At 41.2% G+C, this 26,982-nt stretch overlaps 1 protein-coding gene across 6 annotated transcripts in view; it reads right to left on the bottom strand.

Annotated features, from left to right (window-relative positions):
• LOC110537819 (glutamate receptor 1) overlaps window positions 1-26,551 on the bottom strand; it is a 94,355-nt gene extending 67,804 nt beyond the window's left edge. For 2 of the 6 annotated variants that reach the window (XR_005035026.1, XM_036937850.1), the window contains exons 1-2: window positions 26,054-26,551; window positions 25,714-25,848 (exon numbers count right to left, since the gene is read on the bottom strand). Coding sequence is in view for 4 of the 6 variants with exons in the window: in XM_036937850.1 (XP_036793745.1) it covers window positions 25,714-25,848; window positions 26,054-26,138 (220 nt within the window). In the remaining 2 variants the exon portion in view is untranslated. The remainder of the gene's footprint in view (window positions 1-25,713; window positions 25,849-26,053) is intronic. The other 4 variants (XM_036937848.1, XM_036937847.1, XR_005035027.1 and 1 more) reach the window with 3 other exon arrangements.
• Between the last annotated feature and the right edge of the window lie 431 nt (window positions 26,552-26,982).

A 26,982-nucleotide genomic window follows, 5' to 3' on the forward strand; every position in this document is an offset into this window, starting at 1 on the left:
CTACATCATATATACAACACAACATCCATGTGTAGTGTGTGTATAGTGCATATGTTATCATTTGTATGTGTGTGTCTCCTCACAGTCCCTGCTGTTCCATAAGGTGTATTTTGTATCTGGTTTTTCAATCTCATTTTTCTGCTTGCAAGAGTTACAGTACCTGATGTGGAATAGAGTTCCATGTAGTCATGGCTCTATGTAGTACTGTGCATGTCTTGTGGTGTATGCAGGGGTGTCTGAGCTCTATGCTAATAGTTTTTACAGACAGCTCAGTGCAGCTCGGTGCATTCAACATGTCAAAACTTCTCACAAATACAAGAAGTGATGAAGTTAAGTTTATTCTGAAGTGGTGGTTAGTAGGTTATTTGTGATGCACAATGAATCAGGGGTGTAGATATGTACGTATGGGCCTGGGTTGACAGAGACCCACCCACTGGGGAGCCAGGCCCTGACAGGCCCACCCAATCAGATTGATGTGGTTTAAGCATTGTTGTGGACTTAGACTATCACATTTTTTTCTATTTTTTTTCTATGAAAACAAGTGTGATTTTTGAGATTGAAAATCTTAAAAATCTATAGGAAAACTTCGGAAGACATTTTTCACACACGGTGCCTTTCCTTCGCTGGGCGGGCCGTTTGAGAACTTCTTGGCAAAATTAGAGTACAGTATATCCACTTCTCTAGGCTCCACTACACCACTGCATAGGGCAGATGGGAAGACAGCAGTCACACACAGCATTATGTTAAAGGATAAGTAGTCAATGAACTCGGACATAATAAGCCAGTAGGTCCCAATCATAAGAATACAAAAACACAACCATTAACACTTTCCCAATCGAAATGTACAACTATTACTTCCCATTGCAAAAAACATTTCACGTTTAGCACACAAAGTAACAGGTGAACCTAAAGTTTTTCAAATTCAAGTGAAATTGACAGCGTTTTAACTACTTTGCAGATTTGAAACAGCCAATCATATCATCAGTCAAAAATATCAAATTCCCAGTTTTTGCTACAAAACCAACTTTATAAGAAATGTAAAAAGTAATATACAGTATATTTTACTCAACGTAGATGGAGGCAGTTCAATGCATGATTAATATAATTCATCAAAACATTTCTTGGTAGTTCAAAAAATATTGCTATCAGGTTGTAAATCACAGCTGGCCTGCTACATTGTTTGCCGCCTCCATTTGGGATGCACTGTTTCAGTTTCAATGACTCATATTCTGGACAAAAAAAGGACAAATGTAACTAAGGCTGGGAATGTTAATACAATCCAACTAACAAGGGCAGTGATCACAAGTCAGTCATAATGTGGCTAATAGGCTAGCATTTCTATTTATGTATAATAATAAAAACACGGAGCCTAAGAGTGTACAAAGCTGTCATCAAGGTAAAGGGTGGCTACTTTGAAGAATCTGAAATATATACATTATATTTTGATTTGTTTCAACACTTTCTTTTGGTTACTACATGATTCCATATGTGTTATTTCATCATTATTATTCTACAATACAGAAAATAGTACAAATAAATAAAAACCCTTGAATGAGTAGGTGTGTCCAAACTTTTTAAAGTCGCACTGTTGCAACTGCCTGTAAACACACAGTCCAGTTCAAAGTGAATGATGGCAGGCCTGTGTGGCAATGGCTTGTCTGCATAAAGGCCTACAGTAGCTCTGATTTGGCTATGTTTCACCGGTCTGCGTACACTTCGGTCCTGGACAAGACTGATGTTTTTATTAGTTTTTAATTACTGCAGCGTCTATTAATTGTCCAAACACACGGCCGCTTTCCCACTCTATATTGCTATAGGATTTTCACAAATGCCTTAGTATACGTAATTCTCAAACATTTCTAAGAATTTATGAAAACGTGATGACCATGACCATATTTTAACCTTTAATTTAACTAGTCAAGTGAGTTAAGAACAAATTCTTATTAACAATGACAGCCGACCCCGGACGACGCTGGGCCAATTGTGCGCCGTCCTATGGGACTCCCAATCACGGCCAGATGTGATACAGCTTGGATTCAAACCAGTGACTGTAGTGACACCTCTTGCACTGAGATGCAGTGCCTTAGACTGCTGCGCCACTCAGCACATGGCCTGTATAGAATGCTTTGATGTACGCATATCATCTGCTAGCGACTCAGCTGCCTTCATTCAAGTAGACATGGCTGTTCAGTGGAGAAAGAAAACAATACTAACAAAAGAGTACATTTTTAAAGGGGCAATCTGCAGTTGTTACATACATTTTTGGACTTAAATTATTGGTATGTACCCATTTAGATTTTTATAGGAATGTCCTAAGTTAACATTGTTTTGGAAGTGTCATTCTTCCTAGGGGTGTATATGAACAAACTTTTTATAATATTTGTTGCTAAAATTCTGTCAGCTCCACTTTAAACTTTAAAAAATAATGTGATGAATGTCATAAAAACAGAATTACTGTATTTGGAAAATGTGCAATATTGTGGGAATGTTCTGTGGAAACTGTGTATATCAAGAATATTCTTGCAACATCCCAGACAACTCTTATAACTTAATAAAATATTCTGGGAACCTAACTTAGACCAGGTGTTTTTGTCAACATTCTTATAACACTATAGGAATGTCCTGTGCAACCCAACCTAACCTAATGAATGTCAACACAAGTGAGCATATCTTGTGTTTTCGGAACCTCTCTTGTAATGTACCCAAACTGTTCCCACAACCTAATTCAATGTTCTGGGAACATTTTAAAGAACTCAATGGCTTTTCTGTAAACATTCTAGCAACATCAAAAGGAATGTTTTGTTCACCCTGATACAAAAACTATCTGAATGTCAGCACAACTGGACAGGTGTGGTGTTTTGGAAACCCATAATGTTCTCACCAGACTGTTCCCACAACCTAATGAAACATTCTGGGAACCTTTTAAAGAACAGACAGAATGCGTGTGGGATGGGATGTTTGTGACAGCTGTCTTTGCATTGATTCTCTAAGCTGGTGTTCCTTTTATCTTATTCATGTCTGTGTATATATTTAATTTCTTTCCATAGTGTAGCGCAATCATTTCTGCACTGTCACTCATTGTTGCATCTCTCTGCAGGTTTCAGTTTCAATTGTTTGCTTGTTATTCATTATGAGTCTCATGTAGGGAGTCAGCCTGGAGCCAAAAGCCATCTAAAAAGACTAGAGCTGGTGGCATAAAACGACATGATAAAGGACTGTCGCAATGGTGCTGTATACACATGGCCTATATAGAGCATTTTTATGTATGTATATTATCTGCTAGCAACTCAGCTTCCTTCATTCAAGTAGACATGGCTGTTCATTGGAGAAAGAAAACCAATGTTAACCTTTTAAATGGACCAACTGCAGTTGCTACATCAATTTATAGACTTAAATTATTGGTAGGTACCCATAGATTTTTGAAGAACATAAGTTAGAAACGCCTCATTAGCTAAGTTAAATTGTCGTAGCCCATCAGAACACAAAATATAAGCTTGTTTTACTTTCAATGTTTGTAAACAAAGTAAATGTAAACAAACACTGTATAGCCTCCCCAAAAAATTTTGGACGATCATTTTTATATCATGAATGGTCAATGCATCCAACCCCATCCCTCAGCTTACTACCGAAATAGTGGCGACGAGAACGCTTTGTCATTGTCTGAAATTCAGATTGCCCCTTTAGGGGAGACTGGCCCAAAAAAGAATCAGAATTGGAATGACTTTTGTAATGCTGATTTGAATGAATTATTATTATTATGATGAATTATGCTAGTTTGTCTGATTTATATTGTGCTGATTTGATTAACTTTACTGTGTACGTTATGTTGTTTCTATTTAAATCACAACTTCTGATTGAATTTGTCCTTGTAAAAGCCAGGGCCATATTTTCCTCCAATGCCAAAGATACCAGAAGCTGACAAAGGATATTTTATTACTTTCAAGATACACATCTTTCTCTTTAGGAGATACAAAAGCAATACAAGACTCCACAGTTCTGTTATCTCCTTTTACCACAGTACATTTTCCCATGTACCTTTTAATCTCGTCATAATTTACCCTGCATTGTATTTCATACAAACTATACAACACATTCCTATTCATGAGCATGACCTTGGACTGTTCTCAATTGAGGTAGTTCATGTCACAGCCTGCATTAAGCAGTGAGAAAAACAGGTGTTTCTCCTGGGATGATTTGGGCGAAATGCAGAACGCTCCAGAAGTGAATGATCCTCTCTGATCCTCTGGCTCCCCAGTGAAGATCAGCTGATGGCAGCTGGGGCTCTCTGTTCTGGCAGCCTGCTCTCTTGCTACAGAGAGGATCAAATAAAGACTGGCCGTCCAGTTGGGACTGTCTTACACAGCCGTATCATTGCTGAGGCACTTTGTGTTGACAAACAGTGATAACACATATTGACTTTTACGAGCATCATGCTGTAACTGGAGCCAGGCCTCATCATGAATCAGAGCCAGAGCTCAATACAATCCACTTCTTAGGCCTAGACTCAGGCTCTTAACGAGAATTGTAAGGCTTTCAATCTGCCCTCATGTTCTGCTGGCTTTGGTGCAAAAAAAGTTAACTTGTTACAGAGTTTATTGAGTGAGATTTGGTGCTTTATGATTCCCAAAAGATATCTGCCATAGCCACTATCAGTAGAGCCAGACTGCACCAGACTATATAGCTACATGAGCTCTGTCAATTGTGTGATGCGCCCTAGTGGCACTCCCAACTGCTGTGACACTAATTCACCCAGTGTAAGAAGGATACAGACATAATGTCACTTAATGCGGACCAAGTCGTTTAGGGGTTCTAAGCCATTTCATAAAATCGGTCTGAAATATGGCCATACAACCAAATACTTAAAGCTCTTATATGAGTGGACAGAAAAAACAGACAGTATATCTGAACAACCCTGCACAAGGAGACCAGCTGTCCTCTCTGACCTTGGGTCTGTTCCTGTCGGCAAATTCTATCAAGCTAATGAGATATGTCACATACAATCAACATAGAAACCCCCTAAAACCAACCTATTCCACAACAGCGGGCTAAAAGACAATGCCCAAGTGTGACAGCGCTTTATTTTTAAAGATCCCAGAACCCTGCTAATAGTTGTTACAGGGCCTGCAGCTCGCCCTTGCTTCAAAGACAATGCCTCACAAAATGTAGGTGTTGGCTGCATGATTCAGAACCTTCAGCGGTAGCGTGTGGAGAACGAGGACTTCTTGTTGAAAAGACTGCGGGGAAGAAGAGGGGAGAGGCTTTCTGCTCTCTGTGTGTGTTTAACATAAACACTGCTATCACCATGTAGGCTGCTGTGGGGCTGTGGTTGAGTGACATGACTGGGGTGTCTGGCCTGGCTGCATGCATGTCACCACCCTGAAGGAGCTGGCGTGTTGGGAGGATGACCAAAAGCACTCTCTGACGGATGAAACGAACACACCGGACAGCCTGACACAAGGATGACGTGCTACTAGTGTGGGTGTCCTGACAGGACTGAACAGTGGGGACCTGAATTTATTTGTGCCTCTCTCTTACTGCTGAAATGCATAGTCCTACACATCTATTGGAAACACCTTGACTTTGAGCATGACATGGGGCCTTGTATTTTTCTAACTGAGAAGGACTGACTGTGTACAGGATTGCACTTGTTAGTTCAGATGTCCTATTCATGTGACAAAACACACACACACATATTCAAAATTTGACAACATGCCAATTGTTTTATCCAGACATATTGTACATTAATTCCCTTAGGCCTCAAGAGTTACCAAGATCAATTGCTTTGCATTTTCTTTTGAAATATGGTGACTTTTGTTCAGAATCAATGTAAATTGATGAGGCTGCATCAGACAATACATTAGATAGTCACGTCACTCATTTCTCCATATTCTAGCCACACCTTTAGGCAGGAGGCAAACAATGCACTCACATTGATGGATGTGTGCCACACAATAGAGAAACAGTAGTCTGAGACTGACAAGCATAGAATACCCAAACAATGGGAGCAGACCAGGGGCTTAAGATGGCACAATATCTTTGCCTGTAATGGAATTACACTGAGACTCTTTGGACAATGACTATTTTTAACAATTTACACAGTAAATACAAATCTAAAAAACATTTACTGGAAAAAATGTGCACAACTAAAGTTTGGTAAGAGAATTATGGTAAAATCTCCCTCAGTTTGTATCTGGACGGTTCTTAATGTAAATGTGTTTTTGTAAAATTGTCTGTGGAAATAGTTAAAAGTAGTCATTGTGCATAAAGTGCATGGTTTGTTAACGTTTTGAATCAAAGTTTTTTTGTTTGGTATACATTTTAAAGTGAAAATCCGAGTCTCAGCGTAATTCCGTTACCATGAAATTGCCCATGCGCACTGGAGAGGACAACAACACTTTGCCTTTGATTCCCACATACTCTTCTGTCCAACTGCCCACACTGAGGTCCATGCCATGCCTAATGGCCACTGCCCTCCTCCGCGGCACAACCCCACAGGCTCCTGATCAAGCATGCTGCTCCTGCGCCCCATTTGTATCAGATCACATTGTCATTTTCTACAAACAAGCAATGTCTTGCCACAGTTTACGGAGTATGGCTATCATCTGGATACCTGCTACTCCCCTTGATATCGTAATCTAAGCATTACAGAGCCTAACCACAGGAGAACATTTGTCCTACAGTGGCTAAATACTTTCAATCCACTCCTACTTAAAAAGATTTTTAACAACTGCACTTCCCCTTCTGCATTACCCCAGAGTTAATAGCCGCATATTCACAATTCTTAACTGCAGAAAATAATCCGTTTAGTTATGATGTAATGAATAATAGATTAACCCTTTGACGCACACGATCAGATATTTGTGATCATTGTTGAGTGGTCCCTGCGGCGTACCATCGCAAATACGTGATTGGAACAGTAGCAACAGAACACATGACGCAACAAACATGCGTAAACAGCATTCTTGTCTGAAAAGCACCTAAACAATGTTTTCTACTGATGAGAAATAAAGATCTTCACAACTTTAGTCCTCAGTTTGATCTTTCAATGTAAAGGATACATGCAAACTTCATCATCCAAACATCACATGGAACACATCCACAGCCAAACGTATTCCATAAACAAGTCTAAATAACAGGTTGCGCTGACAAAAAAATTAAACATCATTTAGCGACCTGACAGCTAGACTTGTTTACAACGTATCACATCTCTGGTGACCACAAGGGAGAAATGTAATATTGTTTAGAAAAGAGATATGTGTCAGCTAAGCTAACGGCAGCTAAATTCTTTATGATGGCAGCCATGTTTGTTTATATTTGACAAGCGAAAATGCCCTAATCCCAGAATGCCATTCACTATAAAGAGGCAAATAAACTACTATAAGAGGCAAATAAACTAAGTCAAAGTCAATATGGCTGCTCCCATTGCCTGAAAAATATGAACTGAGTTTGTCCTCTTTCCAGCATATTACAAATCTTCGACGTACTTGTTACAGTGTATACAAGAACCGGAGCACATGACTTGACAAGTAGTTAACCATTTTTAACAAATCACAAAGCAAATAAAATGTGTTCACCTCACAGATCATCACCACAAATACAAGCCTACTGCTTAGTTTAACTGTCATGCCCTGATCTGTTTCACCTGTCCTTGTGCTTGTCTCCACCCCCCTCCAGGTGTCGCCCATCTCCCCCATTATCCCCTGTTTATTTATACCTGTGTTTCTGTTGCAAGTTCATCTTGATTGTTCAAGTCTACCAGCGGTTTGTCTCAGCTCCTGGTTGTCCCAAGTCTCTCTTCTTTTGAGTCCTCTGTTTTTTTTTTCTTTAACCTTTGCTTGTGCTGACTTTGTACCCGCCCGCCTGACCACTGCCTGTCTCTGAGCCTGCCTGCAGTCATGTACTTTTGCTCCGCCTCTGGATTACTGACCTCTGCCTGACCTGAACCTGCCTGCCTTCCTGTACCTTGGCCTCTGCTCTGGATTATTGACCCCTGCCTGCCTTGACCTATCGTTTGCCTGCCCCGGTGGTTACAATAAACGTTGTTACTGCACAGTCTGCACAGTCTGCACAAAGAGAATTGTTCTTCTCCCTTTACTCGCCCTCTCCATGCCAACCTGCTGTGGGGCGACCAGTCCAAGTCTCTTCAGGTACTCATCGACTCGGGAGGCCAATATGAGTCTCATGGACGTTACCCTGGCATCCAAGCTGGGCATCCCCAATCAACCCCTCTCCATCCCCCTGGGTGTTAGAGAGCTAGATGGGTGCTCTATAGGCCGGGTCACCCACCAGACCACCCCCGTCAACCTACAAGTGTTGGGGAACCACAGTGAGACGATCCAATTCCTGCTGGTTGTCTCCGCAGGGTCCTGTGGTATTGGGAATCTCTTGGCTCCAGCGATACAGTCTCTCCATTGACTGGGCTACTGGTGCCATCGTGGGCTGGAGCCCGTCCTGCCACACTCATTGCCTGAAGTCAGCTCTGCCAGCCTTGGGATGTCTTCTTGGGGCTTGGAAATTTGCCCCGGTTCTCTTCACCATGTCTGACTGCCCCTTGTCTACTGTTTCCAGGCCCACTCTTCTCCCTCGTATCATCGATACCTGACCAGCTTACATGGTGAGATTTTTTTAATTTATTTTTATTTCACCTTAATTTAACCAGGTAGGCAAGTTGAGAACAAGTTCTCATTTACAATTGCGACCTGGCCAAGATAAAGCAAAGCAGTTCGACACATACAACGACACAGAGTTACACATGGAGTAAAACAAACATACAGTCAATAATACAGTATAAACAAGTCTATATACGATGTGAGCAAATGAGGTGAGATAAGGGAGGTAAAGGCAAAAAAAGGAAATCAAGGAAATAAAAATAATGGGGTGCAAAGGAGCAAAATTAATTAATTAAATACAGTAGGGAAAGAGGTAGTTGTTTGGGCTAAATTATAGGTGGGCTATTTACAGGTGCAGTAATCTGTGAGCTGCTCTGACAGTTGGTGCTTAAAGCTAGTGAGGGAGATAAGTGTTTCCAGTTTCAGAGATTTTTGTAGTTTGTTCCAGTCATTGGCAGCAGAGAACTGGAAGGAGAGGCGGCCAAAGAAAGAGTTGGTTTTGGGGGTGACTAGAGAGATATACCTGCTGGAGCGTGTGCTACAGGTGGGAGATGCTATGGTGACCAGCGAGCTGAGATAAGGGGGGACTTTACCTAGCAGGGTCTTGTAGATGACATGGAGCCAGTGGGTTTGGCGACGAGTATGAAGCGAGGGCCAGCCAACGAGAGCGTACAGGTCGCAATGGTGGGTAGTATATGGGGCTTTGGTGACAAAACGGATTGCACTGTGATAGACTGCATCTAATTTGTTGAGTAGGGTATTGGAGGCTATTTTGTAAATGACATCGCCAAAGTCGAGGATTGGTAGGATGGTCAGTTTTACAAGGGTATGTTTGGCAGCATGAGTGAAGGATGCTTTGTTGCGAAATAGGAAGCCAATTCTATATTTAACTTTGGATTGGAGATGTTTGATATGGGTCTGGAAGAAGAGTTTACAGTCTAACCAGACACCTAAGTATTTGTAGTTGTCCACGTATTCTAAGTCATAGCCGTCCAGAGTAGTGATGTTGGACAGGCGGGTAGGTGCAGGTAGCGATCGGTTGAAGAGCATGCATTTAGTTTTACTTGTATTTAACAGCAATTGGAGGCCATGAAAGGAGAGTTGTATGGCATTGAAGCTTGCCTGGAGGGTTGTTAACAGTGTCCAAAGAAGCGCCAGAAGTATACAGAATGGTGTCGTCTGCGTAGAGGTGGATCAGAGACTCACCAGCAGCAAGAGCGACCTCATTGATGTATACAGAGAAGAGAGTCGGTCCAAGAATTGAACCCTGTGGCACCCCCATAGAGACTGCCAGAGGTCCAGACAGCAGACCCTCCGATTTGACACACTGAACTCTATCAGAGAAGTAGTTGGTGAACCAGGCGAGGCAATAATTTGAGAAACCAAGGCTGTCGAGTCTGCCGATGAGGATGTGGTGATTGACAGAGTCGAAAGCCTTGGCTAGATCAATGAATACGGCTGCACAGTAATGTTTCTTATCGATGGCGGTTAAGATATCGTTTAGGACCTTGAGCGTGGCTGAGGTGCACCCATGACCAGCTCTGAAACCAGATTGCATAGCAGAGAAGGTATGGTGAGATTCGAAATGGTCGGTAATCTGTTTGTTGACTTGGCTTTCGAAGACCTTAGAAAGGCATGGTAGGATAGGAATAGGTCTGTAGCAGTTTGGGTCAAGAGTGTCCCCCCCTTTGAAGAGGGGGATGACCGCAGCTGCTTTCCAATCTTTGGGAATCTCAGATGACACGAAAGAGAGGTTGAACAGGCTAGTAATAGGGGTGGCAACAATTTCGGGAGATAATTTTAGAAAGAAAGGGTCCAGATTGTCTAGCCCGGCTGATTTGTAGGGGTCCAGATTTTGCAGCTCTTTCAGAACATCAGCTGAACGGATTTGGGAGAAGGAGAAATGGGGAAGGCTTGGGCGAGTTGCTGTGTGGGGTGCAGTGCTGTTGACCGGGGTAGGAGTAGCCAGGTGGAAAGCATGGCCAGCCGTAGAAAAATGCTTATTGAAATTCTCAATTATGGTGGATTTATCAGTGGTGACAGTGTTTCCTATCTTCAGTGCAGTGGGCAGCTGGGAGGAGGTGTTCTTATTCTCCATGGACTTTACAGTGTCCCAGAACTTTTTTGAGTTAGTGTTGCAGGAAGCAAATTTCTGCTTGAAAAAGCTAGCCTTGGCTTTTCTAACTGCCTGTGTATAATGGTTTCTAGCTTCCCTGAACAGCTGCAAATCACGGGGGCTGTTCGATGCTAATGCAGAACGCCATAGGATGTTTTTGTGTTGGTTAAGGGCAGTCAGGTCTGGCGAGAACCAAGGGCTATATCTGTTCCTGGTTCAAAATTTATTGAATGGGGCATGTTTATTTAAGATGGTTAGGAAGGCATTTAAAAAAAATATCCAGGCATCCTCTACTGACGGGATGAGGTCAATATCCTTCCAGGATACCCCGGCCAGGTCGATTAGAAAGGCCTGCTCGCTGAAGTGTTTCAGGGAGCGTTTTACAGTGATGAGTGGAGGTCGTTTGACCGCTGACCCATTACAGATGCAGGCAACGAGGCAGTGATCGCTGAGATCTTGGTTGAAGACAGCAGAGGTGTATTTAGAGGGCAAGTTGGTTAGGATGATATCTATGAGGGTGCCCGTGTTTAAGGCTTTGGGGAGGTACCTGGTAGGTTCATTGATAATTTGTGTGAGATTGAGGGCATCAATTTTAGATTGTAGGATGGCTGGGGTGTTAAGCATGTTCCAGTTTAGGTCGCCTAGCAGCACGAGCTCTGAAGATAGATGGGGGGCAATCAGTTCACATATGGTGTCCAGAGCACAGCTGGGGGCAGAGGGTGGTCTATAGCAGGCGGCAACGGTGAGAGACTTGTTTTTAGAGAGGTGGATTATTAAAAGTAGAAGTTCAAATTGTTTGGGTACAGACCTGGATAGTAGGACAGAACTCTGCAGGCTATCTTTGCAGTAGATTGCAACACCGCCCCCTTTGGCAGTTCTATCTTGTCTGAAAATGTTGTAGTTTGGGATGAAAATTTCAGAATTTTTGGTGGTCTTCCTAAGCCAGGATTCAGACACAGCTAGAACATCCGGGTTGGCAGAGTGTGCTAAAGCAATGAATAGAACAAACTTAGGGAGGAGGCATCTAATGTTAACATGCATGAAACCAAGGCTATTACGGTTACAGAAGTCGTCAAAAGAGAGCGCCTGGGGAATAGGAGTGGAGCTAGGCACTGCAGGGTCTGGATTCACCTCTACATCGCCAGAGGAACAGAGGAGGAGTAGAATAAGGGTGCGGCTAAAAGCAATAAGAATTGGTCATCTAGAACGTCTGGAACAGAGAGTAAAAGGAGGTTTCTGGGGGCGATAAAATAGCATCAAGGTATAATGTACAGACAAAGGTATGGTAGGATGTGAATACAGTGGAGGTAAACCTAGGTATTGAGTGATGAAGAGAGAGATATTGTCTCTAGAAACATCATTGAAACCAGGAGATGTCATTGCATGTGTGGGTGGTGGAACTAATAGGTTGGATAAGGTATAGTGAGCAGGACTAGAGGCTCTACAGTGAAATAAGCCAATAAACACTAACCAGAACAGCAATGGACAAGGCATATTGACATTAAGGAGAGGCATGCTTAGTCGAGTGATCAAAAGGGTCCGGTGAGTGGAGAGGTTGGTTGGGGGTCACGGCGATTTAGACAGCTAGCCAGGCCATCGGTAGCAAGCTAGCATAGGATGGAGGTCTGTTATTAGCCACCTCTTGCGTTCCGTCAGTAGATTAGTGGGGTTCCGTGTGGTAGAGGGGATTAATCCAAATCACATAACAACAAACAAAAATAAAAACACTAGATATAGTTATAGAGGCCCAAGAAGAGAAAATTATTATAATAATAATAAAAATAAATAAATAAATTGTCCGATTGTCTATTCAGATAGCAGCCGATAAGACAGCCAACGGCTAGCAGGCCGCAGATGGGCGCCCAGGCAACGTCGCGACGGAGGAGCCAGCAGGACAACTTCCTCGGGTAGACAACGTCGGCAGTCCAGCTGTGAAGGCCCGGTGGGGCTCCGCGTAGGCAGCAAAAACGGGTCCGGATAGGTGACTGCAGCCAAGGAGTGATTGATGGAACTCTTCAGCTGGCTAGCTCCAGAACAATTGATGTTTGCTCCGGAATCGACGAAAGCCGATAGTCACATGGATAGCAGCTAGCTAGCTGTGAGATCCAGGTATGACTGTCCAGAGCCAGCGGCCGAAATCCAGGGACATGGAGAGAAAAATTGGTCCGGTATGTTCCGTTCCGAGCCGCGCTGCGCCGTACAAAACTGCCGATAGATTCTCGAGCCAAAGGACAGCCGATGACCACAAACCGTGGTTAGCTGGTTAGCTTCTTTACTGGCAAATCGTTAGTATTCAGCTAACTAGCTTCTGAAATTGCTTCTGAACTAGCTTCTGAACCAGCTTCTGATTAGCTCCTGGCTAGCTCCTGGCTAGCTCCCGGCTAGCTCCCGGCTAGTTTCTGGCTAGCCTCTTGGAGCCTCCGGCTAGCTTCTTGGAGGAGGATTACAGATCTGAGGTACAGATCTGATCTGAGGTAAATAATACTTTTTTATAAATATAAATTGGTGAGGCGGGTTGCAGGAGAGTGTTTTGAAGATGAGTTTATGGAAAATTTTAAAAAATTATGTGAAAAAAGTTTGATATATATATATATACCATACAAGACGAGGACAAAAGACGTCTGAACTGCTATGCCATCTTGGACGTAGATCTTGGACGTAGATGCCTCCTCAAGGTTTGACCTCGGGGCAGACGATTCCAGTACCTGGTTTCGCTTGTCTCCACCCCCCTCCAGGTGTCGCCCATTATCCCCTGTGCATTTATACCTGTTTTCTGTCTGTTGCCAGTTCGTCTTTTGTTCAAGCCTCCCAGCGTTTTGTCTCAGCTCCTGTTTTTCTCTAGTCTCTTTTCCTCATCCTTCTGTTTTTTTTTTTTTTACCTCTGCTGTCTGACCACTGCCTGTCTCTGAGTCTGCCTGCTGTCCTGTACCTTGGCCTCTGCTCTGGATTATTGACCCCCTGCCTGCCTTGACCTGTCGCTTGCCTGCTCCAGTGGTTACAATAAACATTGCTACTTCACACAGTCTGCACCTGGGTCTTACCTTGATTCCTGATACTAACTGTGATGCGAAAACCGGGCATGAAACCATTTTAGGGGGATTTGTTGGGTTTTCAAGTCTATGGGGGGTAGAAATGGAGAAGGGTATCATGGGGGGAAATTATGCAGGAAATATTACTATGTTGGGGGATTTATCGATAAATGGGGTTTCAAACACAGGAAGTTTATACACTAAATAAAATTAAAACCCTTGGAAAGTGGGGTCTGAGCTGGCAACCCTGAGCTACCAGTTACAATCTGATGCCGTGTTTAAAACAACTGGGAACTCGGAAATTGCCGACTTCAGTGCATTCAAGAGAACTGGGAACTTTGGGGGAGGAACTAGCGCCGACTTGGAAACCGGTCATCCAACCCGGAATTCCAACTTCGGAACTTGGGTCTTTTTCTAGAGCTCTGGCTTTCCGACCTGAAGATCACTGACGTCATGATTTGACCTCACCATTTTTCCGAGATCCCAGTTGTCTTGACAGCACCATATGTTAGTCAAGTGAACTATCCCTTCACCTTGTTTTTTTTCTAACATCTTTGGTCTGACAGACCCTAAAGTGACAACCAGAATGCATTGTATGATGTCTACAAACATGGCACCACACATAGCTGGACAATAGCTTAGCATAAGCTCATAATCAGTCCATCCTTCAAAGTATTTTACACACCTGTCTATTACAATCTATGCAAGAATCGGAAAGCATGATTTGTCACCAGTACTTGAAGAAATTTGAATAAAACACTACATTATTCTCCATACATACGGTATGCAACAGTAGAAAGGACAACACGATATACAGAAAATAAGGGACTTACTGTGATAGGAATGCACACATTATTTGTAAGGGAAACAATGACAGCAATGCGGCCACCAGCCAGACAATGTACCAGGGGGTGCTGACTAGATGCGCACTGTCTTCATACTTCATACTTAATTGGGGAAACGCTTGGGCTCTTGTCAAAGAGAGAAGTTTATCCGCCTCAAACAAATTGTCCGCAACAGTGAATTGGGCTACACAGGTGAAGTAATGAGGCAGAACACACCTCAATTCAAACTGTTGCAAGAAAATCTCATCTGTTAGAAAATAATTTGAAATTGACAAGTTGAAACAGCCTATAGATAACTAGCAGGCAGCATACCTTGGTTTGAGGGCAGTGTGGGTTAACTGTCTTGTTGCATAACAATCACATTTTGGAACAGTGAGTGCATTCTGACATCACGTGCATAAAAAAAACTCACGCTGGGGCGACCATTAGAGATGTTTGGAACTTGCGCATGAAAAGGTTAAATGGGTTCATTGAGGCAGGGGCCTGCTAAACAATTCACATAACAGGCACAAACTCCTTGGAGACACCAACGTCACTTAGGTTACAATTTCTTGCTATATCAAAGTAATCACACAGGATTAGTTCTGTATTACACATGGACCTTTAACATGATTGTCTTTCCAGCTATGACTTTTCACCACTATCATGAGGGGAAACGGGTGTGTACTGTAAATGTGCTGTTCACCACTTCCACCACACACACATACTGTAGGTTACAGCTCAGTTTTCCCTATAGCCAAAACTTTTGGCTTCAACATAGTGGTAGCACTAAACCATGTACAGTACCAGTCAAAAGTTTGGACACCTACTCATTTAATGGTTTTTCTTTATTTTTACTATTTTCTATACTATAGAATAATAGTGAAGACAACACTTTGAAATAACACATATGGAATCATGTAGTAACCAGAAAAAGTGTTAAAAAAATCAATATATATTTTATATGTGAGATTCTTCAAAGTAGCCACCCTGTGCCTTGCAAAAGTATTCACCCCCCTTGGTGTTTTTCATATTTTGTTGCATTAAAACCTGTAATGTAAACATAGTTTTACTTGGATTTCATGTAATGGACATACATAAAATAGTCCAAATTGGTGAAGTGAAATTTTAAAAATTACTTGTTTAAAAAAAAAGTGGTGCGTGCATATGTATTCACCCCCTTTGCTAAGTAAGATCTGGTGCAACCAATTACCTTCGGCAGTCACATAATATACACCTGTTCTGAAAGGCCCCAGAGTCTGCAACACCACTAAGCAAGGAGCACCACCAAGCAAGTGGCACTATGTAGACCAAGGGGCTCTCCAAACAGGTCAGGCCAAGGTTGTGGAGAAGTACAGATCAGGGTTGGGTTATAAAAAAATATCAAACGTTGAACATCCCATGGAGCTCCATTAAATCCATTATTAAAAAATGGAAAGAATATGGCACCACAACAAACAAAACCTGCCAAGAGAGGGCCGCCCACCAAATCTCACGGACCAGGCAAGGAGGGCATTAATCAGAGAGGCAACAAAGAGACCAAACATATCCCTGAAGAAGCTGTAAAGCTCCACAGTGGAGATTTGAATATCTGTCCATAGGACCACTTTAAGCTGTACAGAAGAGTGGCCAGAAAAAAATAAGCAAACATGTTTGGTATTCGCCAAAAGGCATGTGGGAGACTCCCCAAACACATGGAAGAAGGTACTCTGGTCAGATGAGACTAAAATTGCGAAAACGCTATGTCTGGCGCCACCCCAACACCTCGTATCACCCCGAGAACAACATCCCTACAGTGAAGCATGGTGGTGGCAGCATCAAGCTGTGGGGATGTTTTTCATCGGCAGGGACTGGGAAACTGGTCAGAATTGAAGGAATGATGGATGGAGCTAAATACAAGGAAATTCTTGAGGGAAACCTGTTTCAGTCTTCCAGAGATTTCAGACTGGGACAGAGCTTCACCTTTCAGCAGGACAATGACCTTACGTGTAATTCTAAAGCAACACTCTGGTGGTTTAAGGGAAAACATTTAAATGTATTGGAATGGCCTAGGCAAAGCCCAGACCTCAATCTTATTGATAATCTGTGGAATCTGTGATTTCTGTACATAAGCGGAACCCATCCACCTTGAAGGAGTTAAAGCAGTTTTGCCTTGAAGAATGAGCAAAACTCCCAGTGGCTAGATGTGCCAAGATTATAGAGATATACCCTAAGAGACTTGCAGCTGTAATTGCTGCAAAAGGTGGCTCTACAAAGTATTGACTTTGGGCGGGTGAATAATTATGTATACTCAAGTTTTCCGTTTTTTGTCTTATTTCTTGTTTGTTTCACAATAAACAATATTTTACATCTTCAATGTGGTAGGCATGTTGTGTAAATGAAATGATACAGGCCCCCCCCCCCAAAAAAAAAACATTTTAATTCCAGGTTGTAAGGCAACTAAATAGGAAAAATGCTAAGGGGGTGAATACTTTTGCAAGCCATGGTACGTACACTTTCAGTCATGGAATTGTGAACCAAAACAACTTATTGTGACTCTCAAACCTGGGTCTGGGAGAGTAATCATCGCCTGACACTAATTAGCATAACGCAACGGACATAAATCTTCCTAGAAAATCTTCCTATTCATGAAAATCACAAGTGAAATATATTGGAACACAGCTTAGCCTTTTGTTAATCACCCTGTCATCTCAGATTTTCAAAATATGCCAACGCTAGACAAGCATTTGTGTAAGTTTATCATAGACTAGCATAGCATTATGCCATGCTAGCAGCAGGCAACCTTGTCACGAAAATCAGAAAAGCAATCAAATTAAATAGTTTACCTTTGATGAACTTCGGATGTTTTCACTCACGAGACTCCCAGGTAGATAGCCAAACGTTCATTTTTTCCCAAAATATTATTTTTGTAGGCGAAATAGCTCCGTTTGTTCTTCACGTTTGGCTGAGAAATCGCCCGGAAATTGCGGTCACCACAACGCCGAAAAATATTCAAAATTAGCTCTGTGATATCGACAGAAACATGGCAAACGTTGTTTATAATCAATGCTCAAGGTGTTTTTCTAATATTTATTCGATAATATATCCGTCGGGACAATTCGTTTTTCAGTAGGACCGATTGGAGTAATGGCTACCTCTGTATTTTACACGAGAATCTCTCTCGGAGCCACCATGTGACCACTTACGCAATGTGGCCGCCTACGGCTATTCTTCAACAGAAATGCGTAAAACTACGTCACAATGCTGTAGACACCTTGGGGAATACGTATACGTAGAAAGCGTAAGCTCATTGATGGCACATTCACAGCTGAATAGGGACTCATTGGAACGCAGCGCTTTCAAAACCTGGGGCACTTCCGGATTGGATTTTTCTCAGGCTTTCGCCTGCAACATCAGTTCTGTTATACTCACAGACAATATCTTTACAGTTTTGGATACAAAACGTGTTTTTTATCCAAAGCTGTCAATTATATGCATATTCTAGCATCTTGTCCTGACAAAATATCCCGTTTAAAATGGGAAAGTTTTTTTTCCAAAAATGAAAATACTGCCCCCTAGTACCAACAGGTTTTAACTAAATGTTTCATTAGTTTTATGGACGATTTTTGTAGAAGCGAGAAGACACCAGGAAGTGACATTTCAAAGACCTCGCACACTTTCCTTCTGTGGCTGTGCAGACAAAATGGAAAAAAATGTCATGTTTCTGTCGCTTAATTTGTCATGTTGTTAAAGGTTTGTAATGTGCAAAAGTACAATGTAAGTCTTCAAATAGCAAGATAGATACCATTGTTAACTAAATGTTTTATGAGTTTTATGATGATTTTGTAATGTTTACTGACCAAGTTGGAAGACATGTTGACATTTCCAGGGGCTTAGCTAGCTTCCAGCTAGCTACATTAGTGAATAAGGGGAAAATGCTAACTATCTTTACCACCCTGTGTAAGTATGTTTTACTCACTAAATTTGTTTTTTCGAGCTACGAGTCTGAAATGAGGAATTGAATTTCAATGCAGTGAATATTTGTTTAAAGTCAAACTGAAAAATGTCTATAGTAGGATTTTTCAGCGATCTCCTCAGCAAATGTTTTATCTGGAAAATTTATATAAAATGTTTATATTTCCTTTACAATTCTGTGTTGTGTCCCTGTTCTTTTACAATTATTCATAAATCCTTTATGAATGGGAAAATATAAATTAAATTACATTGACTGCATAGAATTCATATATAGATGTTTAATGTTGGTGTTATAGAGCAGTGGCAAACTGTACAATTGATTAATATCAAGTGCTTAGCTATAAATGCTTTCTAAATGGGAACATAGACTTTACTCTACCTTGACTGCATATATACTGAACAAAAATATGAATGCAACATGCAAGAATTTCAAAGATTTTACTGAGTTACAGTTCATTTAAGGAAATCAGTCAATTGAAATGAATGAATTATGATTGGGAATACAGATATGCATCTGGACACAGATACCTTAAAAAAAGAAAGCCTGTCAGTATCTGGTGTGACCACCATTTGCCTCATGCAGCGTTACACATCTCCTTCACAAAGAGTTGATCAGGCTGTTGATTATGGCCTGTGGAATGTTGTCCCACTCTTCAATGGCTGTGCAAAGTTGCTGGATATGGCGGGAACTGGCGGGAAGTTGCTGGCGGAACTGGAACATGCTGTCAAACACGTTGATCCAGAGCATCCCAAACCTGCTCAATGGGTCACATGTCTGGTGGGTATGCAGGCCATGGAAGAACTGGGACATTTTAAGCTTCCAGGAATCGTGTACAGATCCTTGTGACATGGGGCCATGCATTATCATGCTGAAACATGATGTGAAGGTGGTGGATGAATGACACGACAATGGGCTTTAGGATCTTGTCACAGTATCTCTGTGCATTCAAATCACCATCGATAAAATGCAATTGTGTTCGTTGTCCGTAGCTCATGCCTGCCCATACCATAACCCCAACGCCACCATGGGGCACTCTATTCACAACATTGAAATCAGCAAACCGGTCACCGGAAACAGACGGCTAACAAGTCATCAACTGGCAGCTTCATTAAATAGTACCCACAAAACACCAGTCTCAATGTCAACAGTGAAGAGGTGACTCTGTGATGGTGGCCTTCTAGGCAGAGTTGAAAAGAAAAAGCCATATCTCAGACTGGCCAATAAAAATAAAATATTAAGATTGGGCAAAAGAACACAGACACTGGACAGAGGAACTCTGCCTAGAAGGACAGCATCACGGAGTTGCCTCTTCACTGTTGACGTTGAGACTGGTGTTTTGCGGGTACTACTATGCCAGTTGAGGACTTGTGAGGTGTCTTTTCTCAAACTAGACACTCTAATGTACTTGTCCTCTTGCTCAGTTGTGCACCGGGGCCTCACACTCCTCTTCCTATTCTGATTAGAGCCAGTTTGCGCTATTCTGTGAAGGGAGAAGTACACCGCATGGTACGAGATCTTCAGTTTCTTGGCAATTTCTTGCATGGAATAGCCTTCATTTCTCAGAACAAGTTTTGTTTTCTGGCCATTTTGAGCCTGTAATTGAACCCACAAATGCTGATGCTCCAGATGCCCAACTAGTCTAAAGAAGGACAGTTTTATTGCTTATTTAATCAGAACAACAGTTTTCAGCTGTACTAACATGCTTGCAAAAGGGTTTTCTAATGATCAATTAGCCTTTTAAAATGATAAACTTAGATTCGCTAACACTATGTGCCATTGGAACACAGGAGTGATGGTTGCTGATAATGAGCCTCTGTACACCTATGTAGATATTCCATTAAAAATCTACCGTTTCCAGCTACAATAGTCATTTAAAACATTAACGATGTCTCCACTGTATTTCTGATAAATGTTTTTTAAATGTTATTTTAATGGACAAAAATGTGCTTTTCTTTCAAAAACAAGGACATTTTTAAGTGACCCCAACTTTTGAATGGTAGTGTAAATAAATCATATATACACTGAGTATAGCAAACATTAAGAACACCATCCTAATATTGAGTTGCCTAAATGTTTTGGTTTCATTTTGTTAAGACAGTCCAGGACGGTACTTCTACATAGCAGATTGTGGAAACAATCCTTTTTAAATTTTTCTTAGTAAAATACTACAGAAAGGTACCTAAAATACATTTTTGACAATTTTTTTACAAGAAAATGTTATCTAGAATAAAAGTTTGAAAACATATCAACAATTCCCTATGTATTAATCTGGAGAATGCGTCTGAGGATAACAACACAGATGCTTCTGAGGCATAAAAATTAGTTAGTGTGTGGAAAAGGGCAGTTAAAGACAAGTACACTACCAATCCCCAGACACCTATTTAGAACCAATCACCATCTCTTTGAAGTAAGTTACTACATATATTCCAGTTTGTAACATTTTATATGAAATGGCCTTTTAAAAGTCATTACAATTCATCACAATTTGATGACGGTAGTATGATATGACTTTTTGAATAAACTAATTTTAATACACCAAAATACCCAAATCTCAAAATGTAATTTTAGCCTGTGGTACCTGGTCTTAAGATGAGATCCAATAGAATGTTCGGGCATTGTTTTTTGAGAAACTCATTTTCAATGAGCATGTGAACGTTCCAACTTGTCTCAACAATCCTTTATCAAAAATCTGCCTTTGAACATTCAATTGCATAGACTCCCACACAACAAGACATATATAAATATGAAAAACAGATAAGCTACCTTTTTAGAGAGGTTATCATATATCAATTGGATCAGGGGCTTGTGGGGAACAATTTAATACCATCAAATCTTTGCCACCCCAAAGTGGGCAAACTTCTAGTCTGACCCATGGACTTACTTAGGAAACTTCTTCACTCAATGAGGATTAGCTTCTAGCACAATGTATAATTCAACAAAAAAATACTCCAGCACTGATAGATCATACAGATAGCGGTTTGGGATGACTGGCAAATCCTATTCCATTCAACTTTGTCCATCTTTATCTGTTTGTGCCTACAAAATGAATGACAATTCTAGACTCGATTGATTAGTGAACTAGTATATCTAGTCATTGAAATTGGTTTTTCTCAACCTTTTCACTGGAAAACCAGTCTTTTGAATAAACAGCACTTGGTTTTACTGGACTAGAATACACTGTAGCCATCACCACTTATTTTGTCTATGCCCCGACATTGCCCTCTATAGGCCTGATGTCTGGATACAGGGCATGACATTATGGCTTCAACCTATACACTTGTGGTGGTTAGCTTTAGGTGGTCAGAGAGTAAATATCAAGTACTAATAGAAATGTTTGAATACCTTATAGGTCTTTAAGACCAGGCTGTAATGTCATTTTTGCATCGAACTATCAATTTTGAGATTTGTTGGTATTTTGGTCCGTTCATATTAGTATTTTCAAAAAATAAACATATTTTTTTTACATTTTAACCACTTTAAAATGTACAAGCTCTCTACATTGAATTACACATAATTTAAAAGCCCATTTCATACAGAATGTTACAAACTGGACTATATTTACTAACTTACTTTGAAGAGATCGGTGTTTGGCATTTGGTAGTCTTATTTCAGTGTACTTGTCTTTAACTGCAATTTTCCGAAAGATAGACTCTTCCCACACGGCAATTCATTTTTCTCAGCTTCTGAATAATCTGCATTCACCACATTTCACATTTTGTGTGGTTATGCTTAGCTATATTATCCAGACCTGCCCATAGGAAATTGTTAATATGTTGTACATTTTTTCTTTGGAAAAATGCACCAAAAATGCATTTTACATAAATGTTATGTCTTACGTACATTTTATGTGTTTAGTATTTTACAGATAAAAAGATGAAAAGTATTTATCCACAATCTGCTCTGGACATGTCCTGGAGTGTATTAACAAAACCAAACCAAAATATTTTGCCGACTTCATTCATGTTTCCAGAAAAAAAAATGTGCTGCAAATATGCGCATTTCTAATTAGATATTGGTCAATTCTACTTCCCCAGAATCAGATGAACCCATGGATACCATTTTGATGACTCTGCATCCAGTAGGAAGGTAGATCTAGTTTTGTCCACAAGTTCATCTGACTCTGGGGAATTGCCAAAATCCTGAAATATCCCTTTAAGATATGTAGCTATGTGGGACACCTTAGGTCATGTGTGGCACAAAAGACTGTCAAGAGTCCACATACTCCATTTACCATGTGTGTCCAAGCTCTCTACAAGGTGAGTGATACTGTGCTGCCTCGGAAAAGCAGGCAGCTGTGTCTGCACTTCCTGAGACCCTGGCTGAAGATGTGTGTGAACGTGTTTGTGATGCATGCAGTCACATTAGCCTGAATAACCTCAATGCATTCCGCATTAATCCTTCACCATGGTAGGCATCAAGTGGTTTCTCTGAGTTATTGGTAGCCTAGTTAATGGTTCTAATATAATAATTGGATGTTATTATTATTCTACTATACAGTTATAATTGTAACTGTTATTATGACTCTCCATGTCTTGTCATTCGTTTCACTCACCCTGGGCAATTAAATTATGTTTTTTTATGATGATGGTTGCTAGATTATGACCACGTAGTCATCTGTCTAAAGTAAATCTGACAGTATCATAAATGATGACAAAAGGGTTTCCTACTAATGGTTTGCTTTCTTAAAAAAATATCCTTGTATTCCCAAGACACTGTTCACCCACGACTGCGTGGCCACGCACGCCTCCAACTCAATCATCAAGTTTGCGGACGACACAACAGTGGTAGGCTTGATTACCAACAACGATGAGACGGCCTACAGGGAGGAGGTGAGGGCCCTCGGAGTGTGGTGTCAGGAAAACAACCTCACACTCAACGTCAACAAAACTAAGGAGATGATTGTGGACTTCAGGAAACAGCAGAGGGAACACCCCCCTATCCACATCGATGGAACAGTAGTGGATAGGGTAGCAAGTTTTAAGTTCCTCGGCATACACATCACAGACAAACTGAATTGGTCCACTCACACAGATAGCATCGTGAAGAAGGCGCAGCAGCGCCTCTTCAACCTCAGGAGGCTGAAGAAATTCGGCTTGTCACCAAAAGCACTCACAAACTTCTACAGATGCACAATCGAGAGCATCCTGGCGGGCTGTATCACCGCCTGGTATGGCAACTGCACCGCCCTCAACCGTAAGGCTCTCCAGAGGGTAGTGAGGTCTGCACAACGCATCACCGGGGGCAAACTACCTGCCCTCCAGGACACCTACACCACCCGATGTCACAGGAAGGCCATAAAGATCATCAAGGACATCAACCACCCGAGCCACTGCCTGTTCACCCCGCTATCATCCAGAAGGCGAGGTCAGTACAGGTGCATCAAAGCTGGGACCGAGAGACTGAAAAACAGCTTCTATCTCAAGGCCATCAGACTGTTAAACAGCCACCACTAACACTGAGTGGCTGCTGCCAACACACTGACACTGACTCAACTCCAGCCACTTTAATAATGGGAATTGATGGGAAATGATGTAAATATATCACTAGCCACTTTAAACAATGCTACCTTATATAAATGTTACTTACCCTACATTATTCATCTCATATGCATACGTATATACTGTACTCTATATCATCGACGGTATCCTTATGTAATACATGTATCACTAGCCACTTTATACTATACTATGCCACTTTGTTTACATACTCATCTCATTTGTACATACTGTACCCGATACCATCTACTGTATCTTGCCTATGCTGCTCTGTACCATCACTCATTCATATATCCTCATGTACATATTCTTTATCCCCTTACACTGTGTACAAGACAGTAGTTTTGGAATTGTTAGTTAGATTACTTGTTATTACTGCATTGTCAGAACTAGAAGCACAAGCATTTCGCTACACTCGCATTAACATCTGCTAACCATGTGTATGTGACAAATAAAATTTGATTTGATTTGATTTTGATTTGATTTGACACTATAGTGTACTTAAGACAAAATCATCATTGGCCCCCATTGAGAATGCCTGGGGCAGCACAGTCAGAATGGGAGTCAGTCGGGCTGAGAACGTCCATCACAATAGAGTGGCGCGACCGTGAAATCCATCAATAGGTTGTCTCCTGTCTTATAATACAGCCCAGTATCAGTATGACTTTGATCATGACTACGATCAATTGTGCTATCCGAAGAAAAAAAGGTCATTTACAGTGCATAACCTACATAGTCTACGCCTTTTTAAAACGCACAATACAGAATCTAGATAGTCCAGTCTATTTAAATGTAAAGTACAGAATCAAGATAGTCCAGTCTATTAAAATGTACAATACATACACGTAACCTATATAGCCCAGTTTATTTACATGTACAGTACATCATCTAGATCGACATTGACCATTTAAATCAACTGATAAAAACACAGCTTCTCCCTTCCTAAAGCAAATCCTGATGTCCTGAACAGCTCACACTAATGTCTTGAATCAGGAGGCATTGATAGGAACAATAATGAATCACTGATCTCTTATAACAAGAGCCCTGGACACAAAAGCCACTGTCTAGTAGTCTAATGCCTTTTATGTAGACAGGGCTGAGGTTAACATTCTTGGAAGCTTGAGGAAACTTAGGAAGACAGCCTGAAATGTTTTTATTATAGGCTACTCAATTGAGTAGGTTGTGTCATTTTTCAGATAATTTGCTTCTCATATTTTGTAAATGATGGTTCCCTGATAGTGCTGTTGCACATCATTCCCCCCTGATACAGCTCAACTCCCCCTGTTGGATGACACATTTCATGACTGAAATGATTAATAAAAGAACATCTCTTAGTAGTTTCTGGCGCCCTTAATGCCCATTAACTGTTGGGCAGCTTCCTTAGACAAAATGAAAGACAAAAAAAGTAGTTGCATGATGCCAACATAATGGTGCATTAAACTGTTTTAATCTATCAGAAAACTGCAGATTTATGGAGGTATGTGTGCCTAGGTAGGATCATTTCCTACCTCTAAAATCAAAATGTCAGAATGTAGAAGGGGTGAATGACATGATCTTTGACATGTATTAAAGCAACAGATGTTAATGCAATCCAGACAGCATTTGAACACCTTGAACACTGTCATCAAAATGGGAACACTGCAATCACATGTAATCTTCATTCGGGGGATAAAGGCTAAACTTACATGCATATGTCATAGCAAAGCTACTTGCGGTGTCGACCATGTCCACTTGTGGTACCAGTCTGGGGATATCCTGGTGATGGGAGAGTGCAAAATGAAAAACCTCATTTTCATGGGAGCCCTTTGGGAACAATCCCCCTGTTAGCAAGACAAAGACAATCATTGAAGACAAGGTTGAAAGTAGGTTCACATCAACTGTCATCATACAACGAATATTTGAATGTATTACAACATTTGACGTATGGAGACTATCATGCAACTTTGGAAATACGCAGCAGTTTAGATATCAAACTAACAGGATGCAGTAGTGATATAATTAGCATTCCGTGTTGATAATACTCACCTATATTGATATTACTTGGGAAACTTGACCCATAGCAAAACCCAACACAAAAACTGACAAAGACCAAGGTAAAGCTTCGCTGCATATTTCCTTTTGCATTGGCGACGAACAAAGAGACAAATTCCAAAAGGTCTGCTTCTGTTTCTCACAAGGCTCTGTCAGTTCACTGACTCACAATGCATCCATAGTTGTAATAGACAAACTGAATTTGCAGAACTGTAGCGCAGCCTGGTCTCATAGCAGCTTCAGAACCGCTCTCTCCCTATGGTGGCACTCTCTTTCGCTGACTCTGCTGTGCACGCAGACCTAAGAAGAATAACCATGCCAATAAACGGACCGACTGAGAGCCCTACCTAGATTAGATATAGTCTGCGGAGTTTCAATTATTATATCCGTATGAAATGGGAGGGAACGATGGTTTTATCATTCTAGCACCGTATTCATACACTGAAAATGACGCGTAAATGAATTGGCACAGCACTGGGAATGCCCAAATCCCTTGCCCAGACTGGACCACTTTTGTAGCTGTTAAAGTAGCGGAGTTGCCAAGACGTTTATGGCATGCAGCTCTTTACCTGTCTATACCTGTCTATTTTTTGTAATACATGTATGTACACAAGTATAGTAAAAAATATTGACACTTGATTAGCTTATTGCAGACTATAAAATGTATAGCCCAATCACCTGCTCTGTCACATAATAGCATATAGGACAAAGTGTTTAAATTCTGCTGCTGGAGCAGAAATAAGAAAACAAGACGTCGGATTGTCTTCACTGGCAACCGAGATCAACTCTGCGCGCACTATTCAAGGACATCTGAAAATAATGGGCGCCGTAGAATGCTGCGTGATTGCCCTGATAATAACCTCATTACAGCCTTGTTTGAACCCACTATTGTTCTCTTGTCTGGAGCCTTATGACTTTGGATC

Source organism: Oncorhynchus mykiss, chromosome 12, assembly GCF_013265735.2.
Source record: "Oncorhynchus mykiss isolate Arlee chromosome 12, USDA_OmykA_1.1, whole genome shotgun sequence".
NCBI lineage: Eukaryota > Metazoa > Chordata > Actinopteri > Salmoniformes > Salmonidae > Oncorhynchus > Oncorhynchus mykiss.